Source organism: Triplophysa rosa, linkage group LG23 (assembly GCF_024868665.1).
Source record: "Triplophysa rosa linkage group LG23, Trosa_1v2, whole genome shotgun sequence".
In the NCBI taxonomy this organism is placed as follows: domain Eukaryota; kingdom Metazoa; phylum Chordata; class Actinopteri; order Cypriniformes; family Nemacheilidae; genus Triplophysa; species Triplophysa rosa.
Window position 1 is genome coordinate 4171848 of NC_079912.1, and position 25791 is coordinate 4197638.

Genomic DNA, 25791 nt, shown 5'->3' on the forward strand with positions numbered 1-25791 from the left:
AGGTTGTATCTCGTTATTGGTGCTGCTAGACCTTAGTGCTGCATTCGATACCATTGACCACAGCACACTCCTACATAGACTCGAAAATTATGTCGGCATTAAGGGAATAGCTTTGAAATGGTTTAAATCTTATTTATCCGACCGTTTTCAATTTGTAGCAATAAACAATGAGGTGTCACGCAAATCGCAAGTCCAGTACGGTGTACCACAGGGCTCAGTCTTAGGGCCTCTGCTCTTCGCATTATACATGCTACCTCTAGGAGATATAATAAAGCGACACGGAGTTAGCTTTCACTGTTATGCTGATGATACTCAACTTTATATTTCCTCGAAGCCTCATGAAACACAGCAGTTCCATCGAATAATGGAATGCATAGTCGATATAAAAAACTGGATGAGTAACAACTTTTTATTACTGAACTCGGACAAAACGGAAGTGTTACTTATTGGACCGAAAACTGCTATAAGTAACAACCAAGAATACTGTTTAACTATTGACGGATGTTCCATAAAACCCTCGTCGTCAGCAAAGAATCTTGGCGTTCTATTCGATAGTAATCTGTCATTTGAGAGCCACGTCGCCAACACCTGTAAAATTGCGTTTTTCCATTTTAAGAATATATCTAAACTACGTCATATGCTGTCAATCTCAGATGCAGAGAAGTTAATTCATGCATTCATGACATCAAGACTAGACTACTGTAATGCACTGTTAGGTGGTTGCCCTGCAGGCTTATTACAAAAACTCCAATTGGTCCAAAACGCGGCAGCTCGAGTTCTTACACGTACAAAAAAGTATGAACATATTAGCCCGGTTCTGTCAACCTTGCACTGGTTACCTATAAAGCATCGCGTTAACTTTAAAATCTTGCTTATTACCTATAAAGCCTTACATGGTTTAGCTCCTCAGTACTTGAATGAACTCCTTTTGTATTACAGTCCTTCACGTGCATTACGCTCTCAGGCGTCCTGTCAGTTGGTAATACCTAGAATTTCAAAATCAAGTGCAGGTGGTAGATCCTTTTCCTATCTAGCGCCTAAACTTTGGAATAGTCTTCCCTGCACTGTCCGGGAGGCAGACACACTCTGTCAGTTTAAATCTAGACTAAAGACGCATCTTTTTAATCTTGCATACACTACTCTTCCATAATATAAATCTTCAGAGGGTTTAGGCTGCATTAGTTAGATCAACCGGAACCAAAAACACAACTGATGTACTTGTTGCATCAAAGAGTACAGAACAGTACTCTACTCTCAGCCAGTCTTGTCTCATTGTTCCAAGGTTACCACAGCGAGCAGGATGCAGTTCATGGCCTGACCTGATGGTAGAGCGGAGAATGGGAAGTGGGGACCTGACAAGAGCTGAGATGATAGAGCTGGATAAAGAAGGACGCGGTCTCTTGACATGTCTTCACCACAAAACTTCAAATGCTATTAGATTATTAATGATAATCTTAAACTATAATTTATTTTATTATTAAGTTTATTTATTTTATTTAGCCTTGTTGTGCAAGTTCTCTGGAGCTTGTGCAGAGGCAGCAGCTTTTGCCAGAGGGGAACTGGAATCCCCTGGTTGGGCCTGGGTTCTCCTGAGGTTTTTTTTCTCGATTAGAGTTTTGGGTTCCTCGCCACCGTTTGCATACTGTTTTTGCACTATCTGCCTGACCGGGGGGGCTGCTTTAGAATTTTAAAGTTTTACTTAATTAATATTGCATATAGGAATTTATAGTCTGTTATATTTGACCTGTGCTTCTCTCTCCTTTATCCTAAATGTGTGCTCTCACTGAGCGTGTGTGTGTGTGTGTGCGTACTTGTCTGTGTACGTACGTGTGTGTGTGTGTGTGTGTGTTGTGTGTATGTGCGTGCGCATCCGTGTGTGTGTGTGTGTCTCTATGTCTATGTGTGTTAGTACGTGTGCATATTGTCTGTGTGGAGTGTTTTGTATGTGGGTATGTCTGTCTTCTGTGTTTTCAACCTTTTCTTGTTTTTGCAGGTACAACTTTAATTATTTTGCTTACAGTCAATATGTCTCATGTACAGCTGCTTTGTAACAATGAAAATTGTAAAAGCGCTATATAAATAAAGTTGAGTTGAGAGTTGAGTTTTCATAAAGGAAAAAACTTTCGTTCTAATTGCACATTAAAGCTTGTTGTTCTGCATTTATTATTAATAATAATAATAACCCCATGATGGCTTAATTAATTTGTATTTTTGTCAGCATTTCTCTCAGTTGTCATCGTTCGCATGTGCCAGTCCTAAATATCACAGTAAAAACGTTTTATAAAATACTAGAATCTTTAGCATACACTGAATGATTTTTTCTGTGGAATCTACACAGTGACTGAACCTTGATCAACATATCTGACAAATAGGTCACTTTCACTTTGACTACATCACTGCACTGTAGGCCTATATGCATCCGCTGCGTACTGTCCAGTGTCTCGCGCAGCTTTGTCACGCAGCAAAACTCTGAATTCGTCTTGGTTCACTTGATGGAATGTACACAGAAGCAAAGTTGTGGAAAAAATGTGGTAACCCAACAACCACAACAGCGAATTTTGAATGAAATGAAATAAAATAAGTATATGAATCCGCTTCGTGTGGTCCAGTGTCTCGCGCAGCTTTGCCACGCAGATTTAACCCTGGAGAGCTAGAAAGATGCGGATGCGAACTACATTAATATTTGTGATACAAATATTTAAATGAAATGCTCTAGGTAACACAGAAGAAAGTCCAGTCTATAATCTGCCCTGTACGGTTTGTGGACGGTTGTTTAATGTGATAAATGAAACATACTTTCTGTACAGCAGCGGAGGACTATTTATTCGGAACCGAGGGACAACCGAAGACGTCGCTTACTGACCTTTGATTTGCCAGTCAGCGGAAGGGGGCGTTTCATACCGCCCACATGTGAGAAACTAGTTTTCAAGTTGTTTATTCGTTTTTTAAACGTTAAGTTGAAAACGAAAAAAAGCCGAATTCTCGTTTTTCCGTTTTTTTGATGAACGAAAAACGAAAATGGCGCCGTTTTCTCACTCCCGTTTGTTCAAGTTCAAACTGAAAAACAAATGGCCAAAAGATACACGGACCCGTTACTTTGACTAAATGATTTGCTTGTTATATTGCCTGTTGTACAAACTTCTTACACTTTATAATAAAGCGTTGTGTTTTGCATAATAGGCCTATTTAATTTTATTCTAAACAAAATCAGAGCAGCCATGTTGCCAGAATTTAATATTTTTTTGAATAAAAACGATAGGAAGAACTGTTGTGTTTTGTCATATTTCATTTCATTTAACTTCGTTTAAACCTAAAGCTACATTAAAATAAATAGGCTATTAAGTTTACGATTAACTTTTTTAAAACAGAGGTTAGCTGTCTTTCAGACCCATTTCAATTTGCATATAGGAGCAATAGGAGTACAGATGATGCGGTTATAGCTATGACACATTTCATAAATAGGCATTAAGAGGATTCTAGCTATTCTTTGATTAGTACATTTTAGCTCAGCTTTTAATATGCTGCAGCCGCATCTTTTAACTGCGAGGCTGAATGATTTTAAATTTCACCCTTTTATTATAAAATGGTACTATTCTTTTTTTAAAGAGTACATAACATGAGATCATGAAAATTACATTTCATGCAGTGTGTAATGTTGCCTTGTTTGAAAGTAAGCAGTCTGCCAAGTTGTAATCCGAAGGTGAATGAATAACAAAGTTATTGGCTTGGAAAATAGGGAGTCGACTCTGAATCACGCAAACGCGAACCACGAACCGGGGATTAGACAGATGAATCACGGAACGAATCATTTGAGTCAGTTAAGAAGTAAGGTAAGAATAATTACCTACGAAATAATAGTGTTTTTACACCTTCTATGTACATAAACTTGTTGTTGGACACTCCATAAACCAAAGTAGGACCTTAAAGAGTACATTCCTCAATATTTTTAAGGGCTTATTTTGGTTTATGGAGTGTCCGACAACAAGTTTATGTACATACATGATGTAAAAATACTATTATTTCGTAATAATAAGCAGTTTTTATTACCTTACTTCTTGACTGACTCTCAAATGATTCGTTCCGCGATTCATCTGTGTAATCTCCGCCTTTCCGCCAGCGTAGTCTGATCTGATTGGTCAGATAGTGTAGTCTGCTGTGATTGGTCAGATGGTCTAGTCTGCTGTGATTGGTCAAATGGTCTAGTCTGCTGTGATTGGTCAAACGCGTTCAGCATGTGTCGCAAATGGACCGCCTATCATTACTGCTGTATTACGGTTTGCAGGTGGTTGGATATTAACAGTGTATAGAGAGAGATGGCGTCGATTTTACCTTACCAGTTCGAGCCCGAGTCTGACGAATCATTCTTTAATCCTTATACAGATGCCAGTAAGAAAAAGGACTGTTTTAGACACTTCTCTTGTAACAGTTAGTTATCACGGCATACAGTGTACGGTGTTCGTATCTTCAGATGTTATTATAACTATAGTACACCACGCAGTTCTTGAAATAAAGACTTTGCGAGTTAATATGGTTGAACACTTACATTAGCGCAACGAGTTTATAGCTAACGTTAGGTAAACAAACAGTAACAACCCCAAAAATAACGGTAACGTTAGCTAAACACAGACATGAGATAACGTCACACAAATTTAATTTTAAGTAAAGACAAAAATAAAGAGTCACACTTACAGGTTGTGATTCGGTGGAGCTTACAGGTCCAAATAAAGTTGGTATTGCAACATCTTTTAAGGAAAGACGTTTAATGTATCCTGCAGTAAAGGCGCCAAGATTGATGAAGCAATCTTCGGTAAAATGACGCGCGCAAAGTAAAACGTTCGGTTTATACTCCTTTGGTGTCGTTTGAAAAATAAATAGTAACCATTTTTTCCTCAGAAGTTCTTCCTTTGGTAGTGAAAATAAGACTGACTTAGTTTCACTACATAGAACACAGCTTCTCTTAGACTTGATGCACACGTCACGAACGTGCTAGTACATTGTTTGGGGAGGAGAGAGTTAAGTTTTCGCAGTCAGTAGGCTGGGATTTTTCTAGTGACGTAGGTACATTGTGGTTAAAGATTCGGACAGGTCATGGCTTGTTCGCGTTATTCAGAGTCGATTACCTTTTTTATAAGTTAATAACTTTGTTATTCGTTCACCTTCGGATTTACAACTTGGCAGATTGCTTACATTCAAACACGGCAAAATTAAACACTTCATGAAATGTATTTTTTATGATCTCGAGGAATGTACTCTTTAAAAATCCCTAGTTATGTACTCTAACCAATCGAAGGCAGCAGGTCAGTGTTAATGGAACATTATCTGAATTCAGAACTTTGAGCACAGGAGCCCCTCAGGGCTGTGTTAGTTCACAGATTTTGTTTTCCTTGTATATGGATGAGTGCAGAAGGTGTTATTCTAATGATTACATCATTAAATTCTCAGATGATACTGCAATTTTAGGTTTATTGGAAAAGACGGGGACTTGTCTATTTTTCAGAGATTGGAAGGTTTGCGAATTGGTGTGAGGATCCTAGTTCTGAATGTCAATAAGACAAAGGAAATGTTGTTTGTGGTAGTCATCCACAATCAAACCATTATACAGGTCCCATCATATAAATATCTTGGTGTCTTTGATACTTCACTGACATGGAATATCCATGTAGATAATCTTTGCAGTAGGTTACAACAATTGACAGAAGTCAAGGTCAGCTTTATGTGAAAGAGTGTAATTAAATGTTTAATGTTTTATCATAGAAATGTTAGGGGGCCGTTCACATGTCGCGTCTAAAAACATGTGAAAATGCTGGCTGTGTTGCTTTCTCCCTCTTTCCAGAGCACTCAGGAGTTTGCACTCCCAATTTGAGCATGCTTGATGCACGTCAACGTTTAAATAACGAACCTGACTAAACGGCTGATAATATCCAATAATGCAAACTACAAAATGCTGAAACGAGACAAAAACATGACCAAACCCAAATGCTCTTGAAAAATTGATTGTATTCAGATAATATTTTATAATATTTCTAATAATATTTGTATAAAAATGTCAATTGACCATGTGTTTACTCATCACTGATGAACATAAAAAGACATGGTTTTAGCTGTTGTTATCTAATTTGCACTCCAATTGTTCTAAAATGCACATTTAATTTGACAAATTATTAACATTGCACTAAATTCCAATAAAATGTTGTGCATTGAACATGTCTTGGTTTGGTGTTGATTTGTATGAGGTATAGGTACAACAGTCCACTGATTATTTGGCAAAATATTATAATAATATACATGTGAACAGTTCGATTTTTAAAACCACTACTTTTTTCTGATGTTAAATATGGTCTAAAAAATCTTCAGGAAAGTCTGTATGTTTGAGTCTGGAAAAGTACGGAATTTCGAAATGGAAAATGTGTAGGATCCCTGACATAGTAAACTGATGGAAACGGGGGTTTGTGAGTAAGTGGTGGTTACCTGCAGTGTACAACCATTGGTCCTGCAGAAGGGGAGCTCTCAATGTGCTGTCGAACGAGGCCTCTGAATTGGATCAGCTCCTCTGTTCCTAAAGGAACGCCGTGATCTGGCCATGCAGTGAAGTGGAAATGTTTCACTGTTCGTGTCTCAGAGGTGTCTTTCTGTTGGGAATAAACACAACGAGAGAGCTGGATTGTGCTTCATGCTGCTCAGTGAGTTAAATAGCCTACTGTAAGAAGCCTTGGATGGAATGATGAGCATTCATTCATGAAGTGCTTTTAATGTGAAAATAAAACAAATAATACCATGTATATTCTATGCGTTTGTGTATGTATATGTTTATGTATATTTCTATACTCTATTTTCTGTAAAGCTGCTTTGCTGCAATAAGCAAGATAGGGAAAAGCACTATAGAGGTTGTACTATGAAAACATATTGTAATTGACACCTACATTTTTTAAACAAAGCTGAAAACTGTCCATCCACATGTTCGGGGCAAAGAACTGACAGCTACTGTATGTTTCAAAGAAATATCTATACTCACATTGTTGACAGTAAACTCACGCAAAGTCCAACTTTGTGCTTTATCTTCAGATGTGACCGTGACAAGCAAATTTCCATAGAGACAAGGTGTGTAATCCAATGGCCAGTACTGCTCACACTTAATCTAAATAAAGAATGAAAAAAGAACAATGGGTTAAAATATTTTTGCTTTGGCTTCAGAGGGCAAACCTTTATATTTTATATAAAATATAGCCATTTCTAACCAAACTGAATTAAAAATGTATTTCTTGAGTGATAACTGGATAACAATCGGGGTCATATGGCACAAATACGTGTTTTTCTTTGGTGTGTTATAAATTGCCAATGCATTCACATAAAATTGCAAACATTAAAGTGTCGGAACAAAAGATGCGTTCTATCTAAAAGCGAATGCTCACCCAGACCTGCCTGAAACGCCTCGTGTAACCACACCCCCACAAATCTATGTCAGTTCATGGCTTGATTTGACCAAGACCGCCCAAATGTTTACGCAAGTAAGGTGGGTGTACCTGTCAGTACAATGGCTTTGGAACCTGATGTTCCAAATATGGTAAGAGGCTTTACATTTCCGTCACAAGCTTGCAGTATTCGACCAATCACTACGCACTGGTTAACTGGCCAATCATAGCACACCTCGCTTTTCAGAGCGATGAGCTTTGTAAAAAATCTGCGTGTTTCAGGAGATACAAACATGCAATGTATGTGGAAAATACAGCATTTTTGAACCTTAAATCATGTATACACATTGCATTACATCTAAAACAAACGATAATATTCGTTTTAGCCCTGACTTTGCCGTACTCACAGTTCCTCTCTCAGTGCAGTTGGTGACCATGATGATGGCCTGTGATCTTCTCTCCCAGACCATTCTCCAGAAGTCATTGACGGTGGAGGGGAGTGGACCTTGAGCTGCAATGTACTGCTTACTAGCCTTGCCATAACCCTAACAATAACACACACATAAACATTTAAACAGTAAATCAGCAAAAACCCACCCTCACTGGGACCAATCATAAAGGCAGATGTTATGCAGCTCAACCTGACAACACCACCATCTGAACCATCATCTCAGCCTTCTTCATCCATCATTTGACCACAACCTCACTTTACAACATACAATCTAACCAGTACATCCAGAAAGTTACATTCCAGGTGTGAAAGGTTCTTTTTGGAATTGGATCATTTAGTCAAACATTTATTCTTTTATGCCATTGTGTAACTCTCACGGCTCAGTGATGGAAGAACCCAAATGCAGGCAGGCGTGAATGGGTTAACAAAACAAGACTTTAATAATATAACAAAAAACACCTGCGATGGGGAAAACAAAACCAAGACTGCATACAACAAAACAAAAGACTTCTCACGAGAAAGTAAAACAGGAATCAAAGCAAAAGCAAAGGAGTCCAATACGTAAAATAATAATCCAAACGACAAGCAAGACAGGCAGGAACAAGACGAGAAACTCACAGTGTTGCACTCACAGGGGAACGTGGAACAAACACATCAAACGCAAGAGCACAGGACAATGAAACATGAGGTCATTAAATAGGAAAGACAAACGAAGGATAATTGACGAGGGCAGGTGGGGAACATTAGACACGGCAGGGAAGCAATACATGAAACGAGAGGGGCGGGGCCAATGACAAGACACGAGAAAGCACGTGAGATGTAAAACGTAAACAACTCATGGCTTTCTCACATAAAACCTAAGGGCTCCGTCCCGATCCTGTCACATGACTAGAAATACAGAAACAAGAAGGCAGGACCGTGACAGTAACTTTCTGTTTTCAGTGTGATATTTAAACTTTTTTATTTTAATGGCTGTGTACTCACAGGCATGTAGTTGGCATTTATATAATCAGAATCACCATCATCATCGATGGAGAGATGAACTCTTGAACAGTCATCTGAAGAAGAAGAGACACATGTAGTTGTAGACAAAATAATTGTTTTATAATAAGTATGTTTGAGTTTTTCTATATAAGCACTCACAAGCTAAAACATTGGAGAATCGATTTTTGCTCTTGTTTTCAGGCAATTTGGCTGTTTCACGAGGCAGTTCTAAACCCACTAAACCAAGATCCTATTAAAAAAAAGAAAAGAAAAAATGCATATATAAAGTATAGAGAGGCATTGTTGTGTCTGCCCCAAGTCAAAAGATGTACGAGGACACCTCAAAATCTATGCGATGTTTGAAACTGAACAAATGAGTGGGTTTGAACATTTTTGCTCAAGCTTACCTCATATTCCTCACTGAAACCTCTGTTCTCATCACGACTCATGTTTCGAAAATGTTCTGGAAATTTATCTATGGGGATTGGTCTGAAAAACATTTGACATGTGTTCATATTTACAAACCTTCAAGACTACTTCCAAAACAATATTATAAATATAGTGCCATACATACTTGTACATTTTGTTGTTAGATACTTTTGTTGTTGGATACTCCACATGTTGTTTAGACCCTCTGAAACAGCATAGAAAAAGCACTGGCTCATTTGTAATAAATACAAAATACAGCTCTTATTGAATTTGAACATTAAACCTTTATGAATTCATACCCAACATGCTTCCTCTTGCGACGCCATAAAAAGACACCAGCACAAATAAGGATGACCAACAGGAAAAACACAAGAACACCTGCTATGACTCCTGCAGAGAACAGACAGAAACACTCAACTATCAATCAAATGAAAGATTGGAAGGAATATTTCAGCTTACTAAAGATGAACTTCATGTAAGGAGATATAAGCTGTTGCAACTTTTCTGTATCTAGGTATTGCAATTTATGTATTCATCTTTACCCCACCTCTTTTTTTTATTTAAAAGAGTCTCTGTGGTCAGGTGGCAACAAACTCTATAACTCAAAGTGAAATAAAAAATATTTTTGTGTGATACTTATTTTTAGCGATAATTTGAATGCATACTTTTATAACCAAGTGTTTTTCGAACCTAAAGAATGTGCTGCATCTGCGCACAGGATTTGATCATTTTAATAGTCACTATAGTGACCGGCTAGTCACTAACTAGCTGTCGGCTTAAAGCATCAGAACATCAGATCTGGAGGTTTTCTTGGGGTTATTTTACCTGTTGGGTCAGTTTGACAGTTGGCTAATACTGCAGGACTCTTCATGTTTCCAGAGAACGATGTCGCCGTCACTCTGTACCACTGGGCAACCTGCAGTCCCTTTACCTCCTGTCTGCTCGTTGATTGGTTGAAACTTTTTCCAGCAACATCCACCTGCACCACATTCACAACTCCATACGGAGTGTCCCAAACTACATTCAGACCGTAGCCTCCGGAGAAATAGTTACAGTGCAGACGTGATACACTGTTTGGAGCTAGATCCAAAGTGGTAAAGAAAGAAAACCGTGGTATTATGTACTCGTATGTTATCACCACACTCCAACCAAGAGCATGGAAACTTACCTAATGTCAGATTTTGTGAGCATTGTAGAAGTTTCTGTGATTCTGTGAAGTCATACCATAGCGAAACAGTGTATCTTGCACCGGGATAAAGGCTTTGAAGATTCACGCTGTTCTGCTCTACAGGTAGACTCAATTCATTGTGTGTGCTGTTTTTAGCTGTGACACGTGTGCTGCCAATCACTTGCGTTGCATTTATCGATGAGTTGGTGACATGCCAGTCAATGGACGCACAGTCAATGGCTTTAAAAGACACAATAAAACAGTATGTTCATTTCACTGAGCATCGGAGTCAAAACATTAAATGCTGCTATTGATTTGGTGGTAGTGGTCTAGGATCTGTTAATATAAATGTTAAATCAAACAGATCATGTGAAACATAAGTTATCTTACTGGTGATATTCTTAAAATGGTTTCCGCTGCTCTTATTGTATTTCACAACAGTGAAGAGAGTAAATTCATATACAGTTCCCGGCGTGAGGTGAGAGAGCTCGTATCTGATCACATCGCCATGTACAGATCCAGTAAAAGGTATCTCATTTCCAGAACTTTGATTCAAGGTGTAGTTGTAGATGTTGTCTTTGTTCAACTTATCCCATTCAATAGTCAAATGTGTCTCTGTTCGATGTGTCACTCTTACTTCAGTTACGTCAGATAGAGCTGTGGAGAATACACACACACACACACACACACTTGATTGATGATTAAGTGATGATTCATTTTTATTTTACTGTACTGTAAACTGATGAAACTGTACTTTGAATTTAGGAATGTCAAATAAAGTATCATACAGTGTATATATACATCATATGTTATATTAATCATCAATGGCACCTAAAGATATTGTACAGTATGCGTTTTTTTATCTAAAAGGTCTTGAAACTATAGAGACTGCAAAAAGAGAGTGACGTACTTGTGGAGTTGGTAAAGTTGTATCCCGTGCTTCTCACATCATCAAATATGGTGTACAGAATGAAGCTGTAAATTGTCGCAGGAATTAAACCACGTATTACTAAAGAATTGTCATCTGTATTTATAGTAAGGGTTTCCTCCGTTAATTCATTTCTGTATTTTAGAGTGTAGTTATACGTGTTGTTGTCTGTGTTTGTTACAATGTTCCATTGTAAGATCATGGCAGTGTCATCACTATTCACTACAGACACCTTGGCAACATTAGATGGCACTGAAACAAATGATGATGAATGGTAAGTGTCAGAATGTTTAGTTAGACTGTGGTTATGACCAGCTTTCATTTCTACATAACTGGAATGAAAGGATATACACAGACTCACTGGTGACATTGTAGAAGTTATATCCACTGCTCCTCACACCTTCAAACTCAGTATAGAGAATAAAGGAGTATTTAGTGCCAGCAGACAAAGAAGAGACTGTGTGTATCACTACAGGATCAGTTTCTGGTGCCGGGATTTCAGTCTCTGTTCCATTGCTGTTTATCAGCACATAACTGTAATTTCTGTTGTTATTGACTTTATACCATTGTAAAGTTAACTCAAACTCTTTTCGGTTAACCACTAAAATGGCCTCAACGTTAGAGGGAGCTGAGAAAAAAAGAAAAAAGATCTTCATTTATACTTGATGAATCACATCAGAATTTATTTAATAGAAATATGTTACTGTAGTTATGGTCAGAACTCAAGGTCTTGTTTTAAATATGGAGTTAGTCTCACTCACCGGTGACATTGTAGAAGTTATATCCTCTGCTCCTCACACCTTCAAACTCAGTGAAGAGAGTAAATGAGTATTTAGTGCCAGCAGACAAAGAAGAGACTGTATGTGTCACTACAGGATCAGTTTCTGGTGCTGGGATTTCAGTCTCTGTTCCATTGCTGTTTATCAGCACATAACTGTAATTGCTGTTGTTATTGACTTTATACCATTGTAAAGTTAACTCAAACTCTTTTCGGTTAACCACTAAAATGGCCTCAACATTAGAGGGAGCTGAGAAAAAGAGAAAAAAGATCTTCATTTATACTTGATGAATCACATCAGAATTTATTTAATAGAAATATGTTACTGTAGTTATGGTCAGAACTCAAGGTCTTGTTTTAAATATGGAGTTAGTCTCACTCACCGGTGACATTGTAGAAGTTATATCCTCTGCTCCTCACACCTTCAAACTCAGTGAAGAGAGTAAATGAGTATTTAGTGCCAGCAGACAAAGAAGAGACTGTATGTGTCACTACAGGATCAGTTTCAGGTGTTGGGATTTCAGTCTCTGTTCCATTGCTGTTTATCAGCACATAACTGTAATTGTTGTTGTTATTGACTTTATACCATTGTAAAGTTAACTCAAACTCTGTTCTGTGAATTACTGAAACATAGTCAACATCTGCTAGACTCTGGCCCTGAGGGAAGAAATATCACAATGAGATGATAGCAAAAGAGCATATTTATCTGATCTAGTTCATATTTTTAATGTAAGTACAGTAGGACAGAAGAAACATTCTGCAGTAAACTTTGACCAGCCATACGCTTGTAACGGAAAGGTTTTATTCGATTTTGATAGCCAAATAATTACGCCAATAAGATATACAAAAGATGTTAACAAAAGCACCTGTTCAGTTAGCCCAAACATACAGTACAGTTTGTTTAGGTTCTCTTTTACCAAAGATAAAAGACAAGAACTTCTGTTGCTCTGAATGTGGAGTTTTGCTCATCACTATAAACATCAGGCTCATCATCAACATTGATGCAACACAGTGACAATACATTTTTGGACAACTTCAAAGACTGACAGGTCCTTTAGATTTGTCCTCTACAACATTGGAAAGAGCACCAAGCTTCTTGCAGGCTCTTGTCATCTCTTGGCTTGACTACAAGACTCTTTATGCCAGTCAGTTGGTTTGGCATGCACGGACAAACTTTTGCAAAAAAACGTGGTAGTGGGCGTGGTCTTTAATGATATCAAACAATAACATGTTATGACTCTTGATGGTGATCACAGGAAGTTCAAGGCATTCACAAATGAAGCCTGTGGCCAGTGAGAGAGTGGCATGTATTTAAACAACACAAGGCAGCACAACATCACTCTCCTGAACTTTTACATTCATTGCACCTCAAAGATGATGCAGACTCCTAACTCTACCCAAACAGATTAATCGCTCTGGGAAAGGGCTAAAGACACAACTCCATGCACACAGGCACATACATGCACAGCTCTTTGTTTCTCAATTAAATAAAGGTGCTACAAAAAGTTCTTAACTGCTGTGCCATAGAAAAAAAATGTTGGGTTCCCCAAAGAATCATTTAGTCAAAAAGACACATTCTTACCTTAACATAGTCTAAAGAAACATCATTCACTACAAAGAAACTTTTGTGCAACAAAATGGTACAGATTTTAAAGGTCCTCTATAGCAGCGGTTCCCAACAGGGGGGTCCCGGCCCACAAGGGGGCCTCAGTGAGCTCTGTGGGGGGTATTGTGCATAATTCTGATCATTTAGTTGATGTTGTATTTGTACTTTGCACTTTTGGGCTCTGTTGTACTTTTGGGCTCTGTTGTACACCCCACTTATAAGAAGTATTCATAGGAATGATATTACCATAGATGTGTTAATAATCAGACCAATGATTGAGTGTTACAAGTGAATATATGAAGATGATTTAATGATTTAATGATATAATCAGTATACTTAAGCAATGATTGAGTGTTGTTTGAACATACAAGTATATTTTAATCATTTTAACCAAGTAAAGAACAGATTTCAGCAATACAAAATTCAGTGATGTCTTTGAGATCTGTTTAAGGCCTGACCTAGATAAAGTTCAGAAGGTTGAACATGTTGTTCACTTTGTGGCCTGAAAACTGGTACCAACAGGAAAACTTATTTTTAAAAACCAAGTGAAGGCCGACATTCCACCATTAGATACAAACCTTGTTGCCTAGAAAATAATGGTGGCAGACAAGAATGATTGGATAATAAAAAATAAAAGATAAAGGGAATTTACCTGATTGGTTTAGGAAAGCACCTCCTTTCCTAAGTTTCACTATAACTGTAGGCTTGAAAACACTTGGTTTTCAGATGACTTGGGACATCTCACTTTGTTTGGCCTGATCAAATAAAGTTAACTCCTTGACACCTGAACCTTCTTTGTCTGAGAGATTTTTTGAACTTCAAGATCGACTTTTACCACATCAGGGGTCGCGTCATATTTGAAAAAAGTGTTGAATTGAGAGTGAGAATTAAGTCTTAATGATTAAAGAGAGCGATCATATTACATTAGATCATTTTATCTACAATCCTCTGGCTGACCAAATATGGACAAATTTGTAATTCGTCCTCTACAAAAACGACCGAGTCCCTCTGATTCGCCTACAGCGGCTGACAGTAATGACCAAGGCATACTGGACCCATGTGAGGAAGCTTCCAGTAATTCGGGTCGCAGTGCTATCAATACTGGAAACACGAAATGCAAGAAATACCAAGATAGTTACCTGAACTATGGTTTTATTGCAACAGAGATTGTCAAGGAATTATTTGGAGAGGATAAATCAAAACAATTGGCGAAGATACCACTATCAAACAACACGGTCAAACGTCGCATCGCAACAATGTGAAAAGATGTGAAATATCAGCTTTCTGCGCGACTTCGTGGTAATAAGTTCACACTTCAAATAGATGAGTCTACCGATGTGTCAAAAATGGCACAGCTCCTCGCATACGTTGGTTATGAATGGGAAAATTAGATAAAAGAAGATTTTTTGTTTTGTAAAGAGCTCCGATCCACGACGACGGTAAACTATATTTTTGAAACTTTGGATCATTTCATGAGATCAAATTAGATTAACTGGAGCGACTGTAAAGGGGTCTGTACTGATGGAGCTGCTGCGATGACTGGCAGGCAGTCCGGGGTAGTTCAGCGTATCAAAGAGGTTGCTCCCCTTGTCGTTTCAACACACTGCTTTCTGCACAGAGAGGCGCTTGCTATAAAAGAAATGGAACCTTTCGTGGAGGTTCACTCCATTTTTCATGGAGTTTTAGAGGTGGCCGTAAAAATCGTGAACTTTGTGAAAGTAAGAGCCACAAACTCCCGGTTATTCACTGCTCTCTGCGAAGAGGTAGGCGCTGATTACCATAACCTGCTGATGCACACTGACGTGAGGTGGCTGTCCAGAGGGCGGGTGCTGATGCGGCTGTTCAGGCTGAGGGATGAGCTGCGTGAATTTCTCGAGGATAAGAGACCAGACCTTGCAAAGTTTTTGGACGATGACAAATGGCTCGCTCAACTCAGCCACCATTCAGACATTTTCGGTGAAATAAACAAGCTTAACAGAGCTTGTGACATGTTTGAGCACACCCATGCATTTATTGCAGACAGACAGTTTAATTTTAAAATCATTCAACATCAAATAACTGTGCATCTGTCAAAGGTCCTGGAGAAATTTGATAGTTATTTCCCAGCTCTAACTGAGGAGCAAGCAGCTGATTTTATGTGGATCAGAAACCCCTTCACCGAGAACAGTGAATCAAAGCGTCCAGCTACTCTGCCATCAAGACTTCTGGAGGAGCTTATAGAAATATCCTCTGATGCCAGCCTGAAAGCCTGTTTCAGTGAAGTTCCATTGGAATCATTCTGGTCTGAAATAGCAGAAGAACACCCAGTCTGTCACACAGCTGCAATGAAGGTGCTGATTCTCTTTAGCACCACCTATACTTTGTGAAGCTGGGTTTTCAACCATGACAGCCCTTAAAACCAAATACAGGGCCAGACTGACACTTGAGGATGATATGCGTCTTGCCCTGTCAAAGATCTCTCCACGCATTGACAAAATTATTACTCACTGCCAGCAGCAATCCTCACACTGATTGATAAAGCCTCACAAATGACTAGAGATGCCTGACAGAAGTCATTTTGAAATAGCCTATATTCAGTCTTTTTTTCCCCTACATACCAGTGTGAATACTGATATTTTTGTTATTGCATTTCAAATAAGGCCAATTTATAGGCTACTCCTATTTTTAAATTACAAAAGGCCTACTGATGTTTTTGTTGTATTTTCAATATTATATACAGGCCATATTTATGCTTACATCTATCTTGTTATAGTAATAAACATACTGTTTGTCTGAAAACAACATTTTTGTCATCTTTGTTGCAAGATTACAAGAGTGATTATATTGTTAAAAGTGATGGGGGGCCGCAAATATTTTCTTGTGAAAAAGGGGGTCTCAGACAAAAAAAGGTTGGAAACCACTGCTCTATAGCATCGTGTAGCACCTGTATTTTTACGAGTTTATATGTAAACCGAGGGCCAAAGGCTTAAAATTTAGTACAGATTACTCTTTCGGTATAAAATTAGTAAATTAAATGATTAGTTCTGTTGCGATCCCGGCCTTCTTGGGGTCTGTGTCTTGCGTGGTTTGTGTTTGTTTTGTCGAACATGTGGAGTGCCGTTTGACAGCTCTCCACGTGTCCGGTGTCTGCGTCATTCGCTCCGCCCTCGTGTTTCCCTGTCAGGATTTCCCCACTCACTGACTCTCATCACTCTCACCCGTAGCTCCTTTTCTAATTAGTACTCACCCCTGTTCTTGTGTTTGCTTCACACCTGTAGCCTATTCCTTATTTGTAGACCTTTCTATTTATCCCCTTTCGTCCTCTCGTCTGGTGTCAGACCGTACTTGTTTCTATCGACTTTTCTGGCTGCCCCGGTGCTGGCGTGTCCAGTTCCGTAGAAGTCTTTATCCTAGTCTTAGTCCTAGTTTTGCTCGTCTCGTTTATCCGTTTTTGTGGCTCCTCGTAGCCAGTTTTCTTTGTCTCCAGTTCTGCCTATTTTTGTTAGTCCTTGCTCTCTGTCCCGCAGCGCTCCCGGACCCAGACCACTCCCTCCACACATCCACCGTCCAGTCGCGCTCGGCGGTTCCTGCTGCACGGGTGCCGCGTCTCTTCATCGCGGATCTCATCGCGGATCTCTGCACCGGACCGAGCACCCTCCCGGGACTATCTTCTGCCGGAGGCACGACGGACATTCTTGCGTTGATTTCTTTTGTTTTCTCAATAAAGTGTTCTGATTCACCCGCATCTGAGTCTACCGTGTCTGTATCATGACAGAACGGTCTGACCACTCACCAGACTCAGCGGGCGCGGACCATCTACTCAACGCGCTTCAGCAGCAGGGAGCTTTGCTGGGCCATCAGGCGTCACGGCTGAATGCCACCTCACAAGATGTCGAAGTTCTCACGGCCCAGGTTGCTGATCTACATCACCGGCTCGACGAGCTCCGCCGAGACGCCGTGGAATCTCGCGCACCCCTCGCCGCACGCGGACACTCTCTAGAGGCTGAGCCACACGCCAACAGTCCTCCGGTGTATGACGGAGACCCTAACGCCTGTCGAGCCTTTCTCTCTCAGTGTGCGTTGGTTTTCGCTCTGCAGCCACGACGTTATGCCACAGATGAGACAAGAATTGCTTATGTCCTCACACTTCTTTCTGGGCGCGCTCGAGAGTGGGGTATTTCCGTCTGGGAGAACCAAGCCCTGTGTTGCCGTTCTTTTGCAACCTTTCGCACCGAGATGGCGTCTCTGTTCGATCGGTCGGTTCGAGGGGACGAGGCGGCCGCCCAGCTCTCTCGGCTTTCCCAGGGACGGAGCTCGGTTACGGATTACTCGATCAAATTCCAGACGCTGGCGGCCGCCTGCGAGTGGAACGAGGGAGCGCTTCGTGCGCGCTTTTTGGACGGTCTTAATAACACTATCGCCGACGAGATCGCTGCCTTGGAGGCACCGCGGGACATGGAAGCTCTCACTAATCTATGTCTGCGGATTGAAAACCGGATCTCTGCTCGTCGCCGACGCCGTCCTTCACCCACCTCCTGGCGATCACGTGAGTTCGATCCTCCCAAGTCTCCTTCCGCCCCGACGTCGCTGGAGGAACCGATGCAACTGGGTCGATCACGTCTCACTCCGGCTCAGAAACAACAGCGTGTCATAGAGGGCCTCTGCTTTTACTGCGGTAAGCCCGACCACCAGGTGATGTCGTGTCCGTTAAAAGGGCGAGCCCGTCCGTAGTCCGGGGAATCCGGGCGGGTGCCATTGATGTTTCATCCCCGTTGCACCGCACGTTGTTACCCTTCCGGCTGATGCACGAGGGCAGTTTTCACCAAGGCCGTGCCCTCGTCGACTCCGGCGCTGAAGGAAACTTCATCGATCGCACCACTGCTCGTCGATGGGGGATTCCGGCCACGCCCCTTTCTCTGCCGGTCTCGGTCCTGACGCTCGCGGGGCATCCCTTTTGCACTATTACTCACGTCACCCCTCACGTAAGACTTTACCTTTCTGGGAATCATTGTGAGAGTATTATGTTGTACATCCTCGATTCCCCCAATACTCCCATCATTTTAGGGCATCCCTGGTTGTCACAACATAATCCTCACGTTGATTGGGTTAATAATTCTATTTTAGCCTGGAGCTCTTTTTGTCATGCGTCTTGTCTTGGTTCTGCCCCTTCTTCTGTCTCTGTGCCTTCTGTGTTACAGGTTACTGCCTTCGATTTGACCGGGGTCCCGGAGGAGTACCACGACCTTCGTACCGTGTTCAGCAAGTCACGAGCCACCTCTCTACCTCCGCATCGCCCCTACGACTGTGCCATAGATCTCCTCCCAGGCACTTCTCCGCCCAAGGGTCGTCTTTACTCCCTGTCTTGTCCTGAAAGAGAGGCCATGGACAAATATATTAATGAATCTCTCCAAGCTGGGCTCATTCGGCACTCCTCCTCACCGGCTGGGGCCGGTTTCTTCTTCGTACAGAAGAGAGATGGTTCCCTGCGTCCCTGTATTGACTATCGAGGTTTGAATGAGATTACGGTTAAGAACAAGTACCCCTTACCACTCATGTCAACTGCCTTCGAACTTTTGCAGGGAGCTCGGGTTTTTACCAAGTTAGACCTCCGCAACGCCTATCACCTGGTCCGTATCCGTGAGGGGGACGAGTGGAAGACGGCCTTTAACACACCTTCGGGACATTATGAGTATTTGGTTCTCCCGTTTGGTTTGACCAATGCCCCTGCCGTCTTCCAGGGCCTCATTAACGCCGTGTTGAGCGACATGATCAATCGATTTGTCTTTGTTTACCTGGATGACATTCTAATCTTTTCCCCCTCTCTCCAGGAACATTCCCGACACGTGCGTGAGGTTCTCCAGCGATTGTTAGAGAATCAACTATTTATCAAGGCAGAGAAGTGCAAGTTCCATGCCGATACTGTTTCGTTCCTTGGCCATGTCTTATCCCCCAGGGGGATTGAACCTGACTCGTCTAAGATCAAGGCTGTCGCCGAGTGGCCCGTTCCCGACTCTCGCAAGGCTCTTCAGCGGTTCCTGGGGTTCGCCAACTTTTATCGGCGATTCATCCGGGGTTTCGGCCAGATCGCCGCTCCGCTCACAGCATTGACCTCCACCAAGGTTTTGTTCAGATGGAATCCTCAAGCTCAGGTAGCCTTTGACAATCTCAAGTCCCGTTTTGTCTCTGCTCCTGTGCTTTGTTTTCCAGACCCTGAACGACAGTTCATTGTCGAGGTCGATGCCTCAGATGTCGGGATAGGCGCGGTTTTGTCTCAGCGCTCTTGTGGAGATGAGAAGGTGCACCCTTGTGCCTACTACTCCCACCGTCTTAGCCCTGCTGAACGTAACTATGATATCGGTAACCGAGAGCTTCTGGCGGTTCGACTGGCTTTGGGTGAGTGGCGCCATTGGTTGGAGGGAGCAGCGCAGCCCTTCTTGGTCTGGACGGATCATAAGAACCTTGAATATGTCCGTTCAGCCAAGAGGTTGAGCTCACGCCAAGCCCGGTGGGCACTTTTTTTCGGTCGGTTCAACTTCTCCCTCTCATACCGGCCAGGCTCTAAGAACGTCAAGCCTGACGCACTCTCTCGTCTGTTCGAGGCACCTGGAAGGGAGCTTACGGCCGATGCCATCCTTCCCAAAGGGGTGGTGGTCGGGGCGGTCTCCTGGGCCCTTGAGCGACGAGTAGAGGAGGCCGGACGAGGGGAGCAAGTACCGAGAGAGTGTCCTGCGGGCAGGTTGTTTGTGCCGGCTGCGCTGCGTCCTGAGGTCCTTCAGTGGGGGCACTCATCCAAGTTTTTCGGCCATCCAGGGGTACGAGGAACCCTGGCGTCCGTACGTCAGCGGTTTTGGTGGCCTTCATTGGCCACAGATGTTGGACAGTTTGTGTTGGCTTGCCCTATTTGTGCTCAATGTAAGCCGTCCCACCGCCCACCTGCTGGTCTGCTTCGTCCCCTTCCCATCCCCTCCCGCCCTTGGTCACACATCGCCATGGATTTTGTCACTGGCCTTCCTCCCTCTGGCGGCAACACCGTCATCCTCACGGTGGTGGACCGCTTCTCCAAAGCGGCTCATTTCATTCCCCTGCCCAAGCTGCCATCTGCCCGGGAGACCTCTCAACTGTTGGTGGACCACGTCTTTCGTCTCCATGGGTTACCGGTCGACGTCGTGTCCGATAGGGGTCCTCAGTTCACTTCCCGGTTCTGGAAGGAGTTCTGTAGACAGATCGGGGCCTCAGCGAGTCTGTCTTCAGGTTTTCACCCTCAGACCAATGGGCAATGTGAGCGAGCCAACCAGGATCTCGGACGTAAGCTCCGCTGTCTAACATCTCATAACCCCTGCTCCTGGAGCCAGCAGCTCTCCTGGGTCGAGTACGCCCACAATTCCCTCCCGGTATCCTCATCAGGTATGTCTCCTTTTGAATGTTCTGTTGGATATCAACCCCCCCTGTTTCCCTCCCAGGAACCCGAGGCTGCGGTTCCCTCTGCTCTGGCCTTCGTTCGGCGCTGTCGCCGCACCTGGACGAGAGCCAGAGGGGTTCTGGCCCGAACCTCCCAGAGAACCAAAGCAGCGGCCGATCGTCACCGGATCTCTCCTCCGCCCTATGTTTGTGGTCAGCGGGTATGGCTTTCTACCAAGGACCTGCCTCTCCGGGCGCCCTCCAAGAAGTTGGCCCCCAGGTTCATTGGGCCGTACCGCATCATGAAGGTGGTTAATCCGGTGGCCGTCCGGCTCAAGCTTCCCCATAATCTTGGTCGAGTTCACCCTGTCTTTCATGTTTCCAGGGTTAAACCAGCTGTCACGTCTCATCTCAACCCTGCCAGCAGTCGTCCCGTCCCCCCTCCCCCACGGTTGGTGGACGGGTCCCCGGCGTACGCCGTCAGGAGACTTCTTGACGTTCGTCGCCGTGGCAGGGGCTTCCAGTACTTGGTGGACTGGGAGGGATATGGCGCTGAGGAGAGGTGTTGGGTGCCGTCTCGTGACGTTCTGGATAGGTCGTTGGTCGTGGACTTCCACCGGAGACGAGGTGAGCCCCCTCCCTAAGCACTCAGTGAGCGCTTCTGGGGGGGGGTACTGTTGCGATCCCGGCCTTCTTGGGGTCTGTGTCTTGCGTGGTTTGTGTTTGTTTTGTCGAACATGTGGAGTGCCGTTTGACAGCTCTCCACGTGTCCGGTGTCTGCGTCATTCGCTCCGCCCTCGTGTTTCCCTGTCAGGATTTCCCCACTCACTGACTCTCATCACTCTCACCCGTAGCTCCTTTTCTAATTAGTACTCACCCCTGTTCTTGTGTTTGCTTCACACCTGTAGCCTATTCCTTATTTGTAGACCTTTCTATTTATCCCCTTTCGTCCTCTCGTCTGGTGTCAGACCGTACTTGTTTCTATCGACTTTTCTGACTGCCCCGGTGCTGGCGTGTCCAGTTCCGTAGAAGCCTTTATCCTAGTCCTAGTCCTAGTTTTGCTCGTCTCGTTTATCCGTTTTTGTGGCTCCTCGTAGCCAGTTTTCTTTGTCTCCAGTTCTGCCTATTTTTGTTAGTCCTTGCTCTCTGTCCCGCAGCGCTCCCGGACCCAGACCACTCCCTCCACACATCCACCGTCCAGTCGCGCTCGGCGGTTCCTGCTGCACGGGTGCCGCGTCTCTTCATCGCGGATCTCATCGCGGATCTCTGCACCGGACCGAGCACCCTCCTGGGACTATCTTCTGCCGGAGGCACGACGGACATTCTTGCGTTGATTTCTTTTGTTTTCTCAATAAAGTGTTCTGATTCACCCGCATCTGAGTCTACCGTGTCTGTATCATGACAAGTTCAGCCAAAAACTCAATTAATATGAAATGAAATCTGTCTTCATTAACTATACCTCAAGTTATTCCAAACCTGTATAAATGTCTTTGTTCTGCCAAACACCAAGCAGGAAAACCGTTGTAGTCAGAGGTGTTCAACGGAACTAAGAAATGTCTACAGGTTTGGAACAACTTGAGGGTGAGTAAATGATGATGGAATTTTCATTTTTGGGTGAACTATCGCTTTAATTCACCATAGTATAGTCAAAACATACGAAAATCAACAGAATTGAAATTACTTGCTTTGTTTAATGAAGCTTAATATTGTCTTTGTGGTTGTTTTAATAGACTGGCATGTCTACATATCAGAACAGATCAAAGCTGATTTATAATTATTAAAGGTTTGCAGAGCTTGCTTGACACATCAGAGGCAAATAGTAATGTTTTATACAGCTGTATGTATGTGTATACACAGTGTACGCAAAAGCCACTATGTGAATGACGTGTAACATATCGTACACAAATGCACACCAAAACGAAAAATATAATAACAATTTTAACAGAAAGGCATTTTTTCCAGTGATTTTGAAAGAATGGGTGTGTTTCTGTGTAAATAAAAATGAGGTATAACAAGGACCTTTCTATAGGACATGTTTCCATTGAAAGCCAATCTACCTACAGTATATGTTGAAAAAGTTATTCTCTTTGACAGGCTTCTGAAGGTGAATGTATATATTAAAGACTGATGTAATCTCATGAAATGAAAGAAAGTAGTTTTTGTTGACACAACAAACAAGGAAATACCACATGAAAAAGACCTGCACAGCATAATACACACTTTCAAACACTCATACCTGAACGAATACAGTAGGCTAATTAGAAGAACCAAAAAGGAACCATATGCTTGATGTGAACTATTTTTTTAGTAATTTAGTAATTAGTAATCCAAGACTAAACGAGAACTATTAGATGTGAGAACCAGTGACTTTCAAACCATGCCTTAAAGGGATAGTTCACCCAAAAATGAAAAGTCTGTCATGAATTACTCACTCTCTAGTTGTTTCAAACTTGTAATGTATTTTGTTTGGTTGAACACAGAGAAAGATATTTGGACAAATGCTTGTAACAATATATATGTATATGTATTTCTTATAAAACAGTATATAAAGTAATTTTTCCTATTGTAGTCAATGGGGACCAAGAACTGTTTGGTTACAAGCATTCTTCCAAAAAATCTTTCTCTGTGTTCATCAGACCAAAGACATTTATACAGATTTGGAATAACTCAAAGGTAAGTATGATGACAGAATTTTTGCTTTTGGGTGAACTATCCCTTTAAAAGCTTGAGGTTTGAAGGAATAAAGGTTTATAAAGTTTATACAGATAATAACGCACAATGATTTATGAGGGTAAAGTTTAATGAAGTATAGCCATAGACAGACAGACAGACAAACAAAGAAATGGCCTTTGAAAACGAACGAACAAGAAAGACACGTTCTTTAAATATTCACTTGAAGTCATTGGTGTGTAACGGAGGCCAGCTAGTGAAGAGCTGTGCAGTGTGTAAAACCTCACTCCCATCTGGAACGATTGCGGTTCGAGGCCCGCGCAGAGCGGGGCGAGTAGGACCGGTTACAGGTGTATACATTTCAAAAGACACAAAAATGTGTAGATTTGACTATCAGTAAGATGATAGCTTACTGTAAGATCCATATTGATAAATGATAACAGATTCATAATTCATGGCTCTCACTTATCTCCAGTACTTCTAGTACTTTGGACTGTGATTGATATTTCAAGAGTGAAACATTACATCCATAAATTAAAGATAAAACTTTAGAATTGTGAGTTTTTCAGATCTTAAAATATTTTCAACATGTCATCTTTATGAAGACATTTGCATAATGAGATTGACTCTCAATTTACAGTGCAGTACGCTTCAAGAAATAAGTTGTTCTACTCTGGGTTGGTCTGTAAGACTATGACATGTAAAATTAAAAAAATTTAAGTAAATTTGAACCCCCAATCAGTTGTCTTTAAACACACAGAAGAGTTTGTAAAGGTGTATTGAGTGAGAGTGACTTACCGATGCAGAAACCACACACAGCAAAACTAAAAGCAAAACTTGTCCCATTATCAAACCGGTCTGTAGTCAGAGTAAACAACAGAATATACTATTTAACTCTTGCAGCCCGAAGTCATTCTTAAACTACAAACAAAGCTGTCTGTTTAACTGTTCTTCAACATGACAGCTGTCGTCTATTTTAGTGTCTCTCTCCCTCTTTCTGTCTCTCTTTCCCCTCTCTCTCTGTTTCTTCTCTGTTGACTGATAATGACCGTTTTATTGCCACTTCTCCTTTTTCTCATGACGGGAAAACAATGTACATCAACCTTTGTACGGCCTTTAACTAATGTTCTTCCCTATTTTTAAACTCCTCCCATTTACTTTTTTCCAACGACATCTTTTTATTTTACAACTCAGCCTCTCATTCCTTTTTGCTTTATTCTAGCTTATCTTCCTTTATCACCTAATGACTCGCCTGGGAAATCTTTCCGCAACTTTTTTTTATAACATACTGCATTTAGTTTCATTTGCATGCATTATTTTAAATCTCGGTTTATCTGATTTGTTTTTATCTTGGGAGATCTTTTTAGATATATAAAAATAGAAACAAAAACAATTGAACATACAAACAATCAACCACCTGTTACCTCAGTATTTATTGCCTATCAACAGAGACAAAAGCCGAGTTAAGGTGAGTCATGTAGTCATAATGTTGAGTTGGGTGTGTTAACTTTCTCAGATGTCTAATCCACATGAGACTATTTAAAATACTATGAGATAGATGATATGAAATATATAAGGCAGCCTAGGCTGATCTACTGTAGGCCTATATGTTTACAAACCACTTAATTTGCTTTGTAAACAGGTCTAATGACATGTGGAGGATGTTGACCCATGGAGGTTTACTGTAGTTCACTTTTAATTAACAGTCAACATGGGGGAAGCAGTGTCAGCAAAGATATAACCATTCATCCTTCATCATGTTTCTAATCTTCTTTTTCAGCCATTCTCAAAGACAGATCATTGTTGATTAAAAGGTAGATGTGAATCTGATTTGTTTGTTGTGTTTTATTTGTAATTTGATGTGTCTTAATGTATCTTTAGCAATTTTTTATGTACACTCTAATAATTATTTGTTGACTTTACATGTTGCTGTGTTTTTCTTTATATTTGCGTGTTTTTTGTATAGCTGCTTTGAAACGATGCAAATTGTT

At 41.6% G+C, this 25791-nt stretch overlaps 1 protein-coding gene across 1 annotated transcript in view; it reads right to left on the bottom strand.

Annotated features, from left to right (window-relative positions):
• The window catches only part of ptprh (protein tyrosine phosphatase receptor type H), a 31455-nt gene extending 6486 nt beyond the window's left edge, over positions 1-24969 (bottom strand). Inside the window, exons 1-16 of the mRNA XM_057322405.1 lie at positions 24599-24969; positions 12531-12804; positions 12131-12397; positions 11731-11997; positions 11352-11621; positions 10832-11098; positions 10442-10681; positions 10099-10353; positions 9573-9663; positions 9419-9478; positions 9252-9333; positions 9004-9094; positions 8845-8918; positions 7817-7954; positions 7013-7135; positions 6469-6629 (exon numbers count right to left, since the gene is read on the bottom strand). Coding sequence (XP_057178388.1) covers positions 6469-6629; positions 7013-7135; positions 7817-7954; positions 8845-8918; positions 9004-9094; positions 9252-9333; positions 9419-9478; positions 9573-9663; positions 10099-10353; positions 10442-10681; positions 10832-11098; positions 11352-11621; positions 11731-11997; positions 12131-12397; positions 12531-12804; positions 24599-24646 — 2708 coding nt within the window. The 5' untranslated portion in view covers positions 24647-24969. The remainder of the gene's footprint in view (positions 1-6468; positions 6630-7012; positions 7136-7816; positions 7955-8844; positions 8919-9003; positions 9095-9251; positions 9334-9418; positions 9479-9572; positions 9664-10098; positions 10354-10441; positions 10682-10831; positions 11099-11351; positions 11622-11730; positions 11998-12130; positions 12398-12530; positions 12805-24598) is intronic.
• Between the last annotated feature and the right edge of the window lie 822 nt (positions 24970-25791).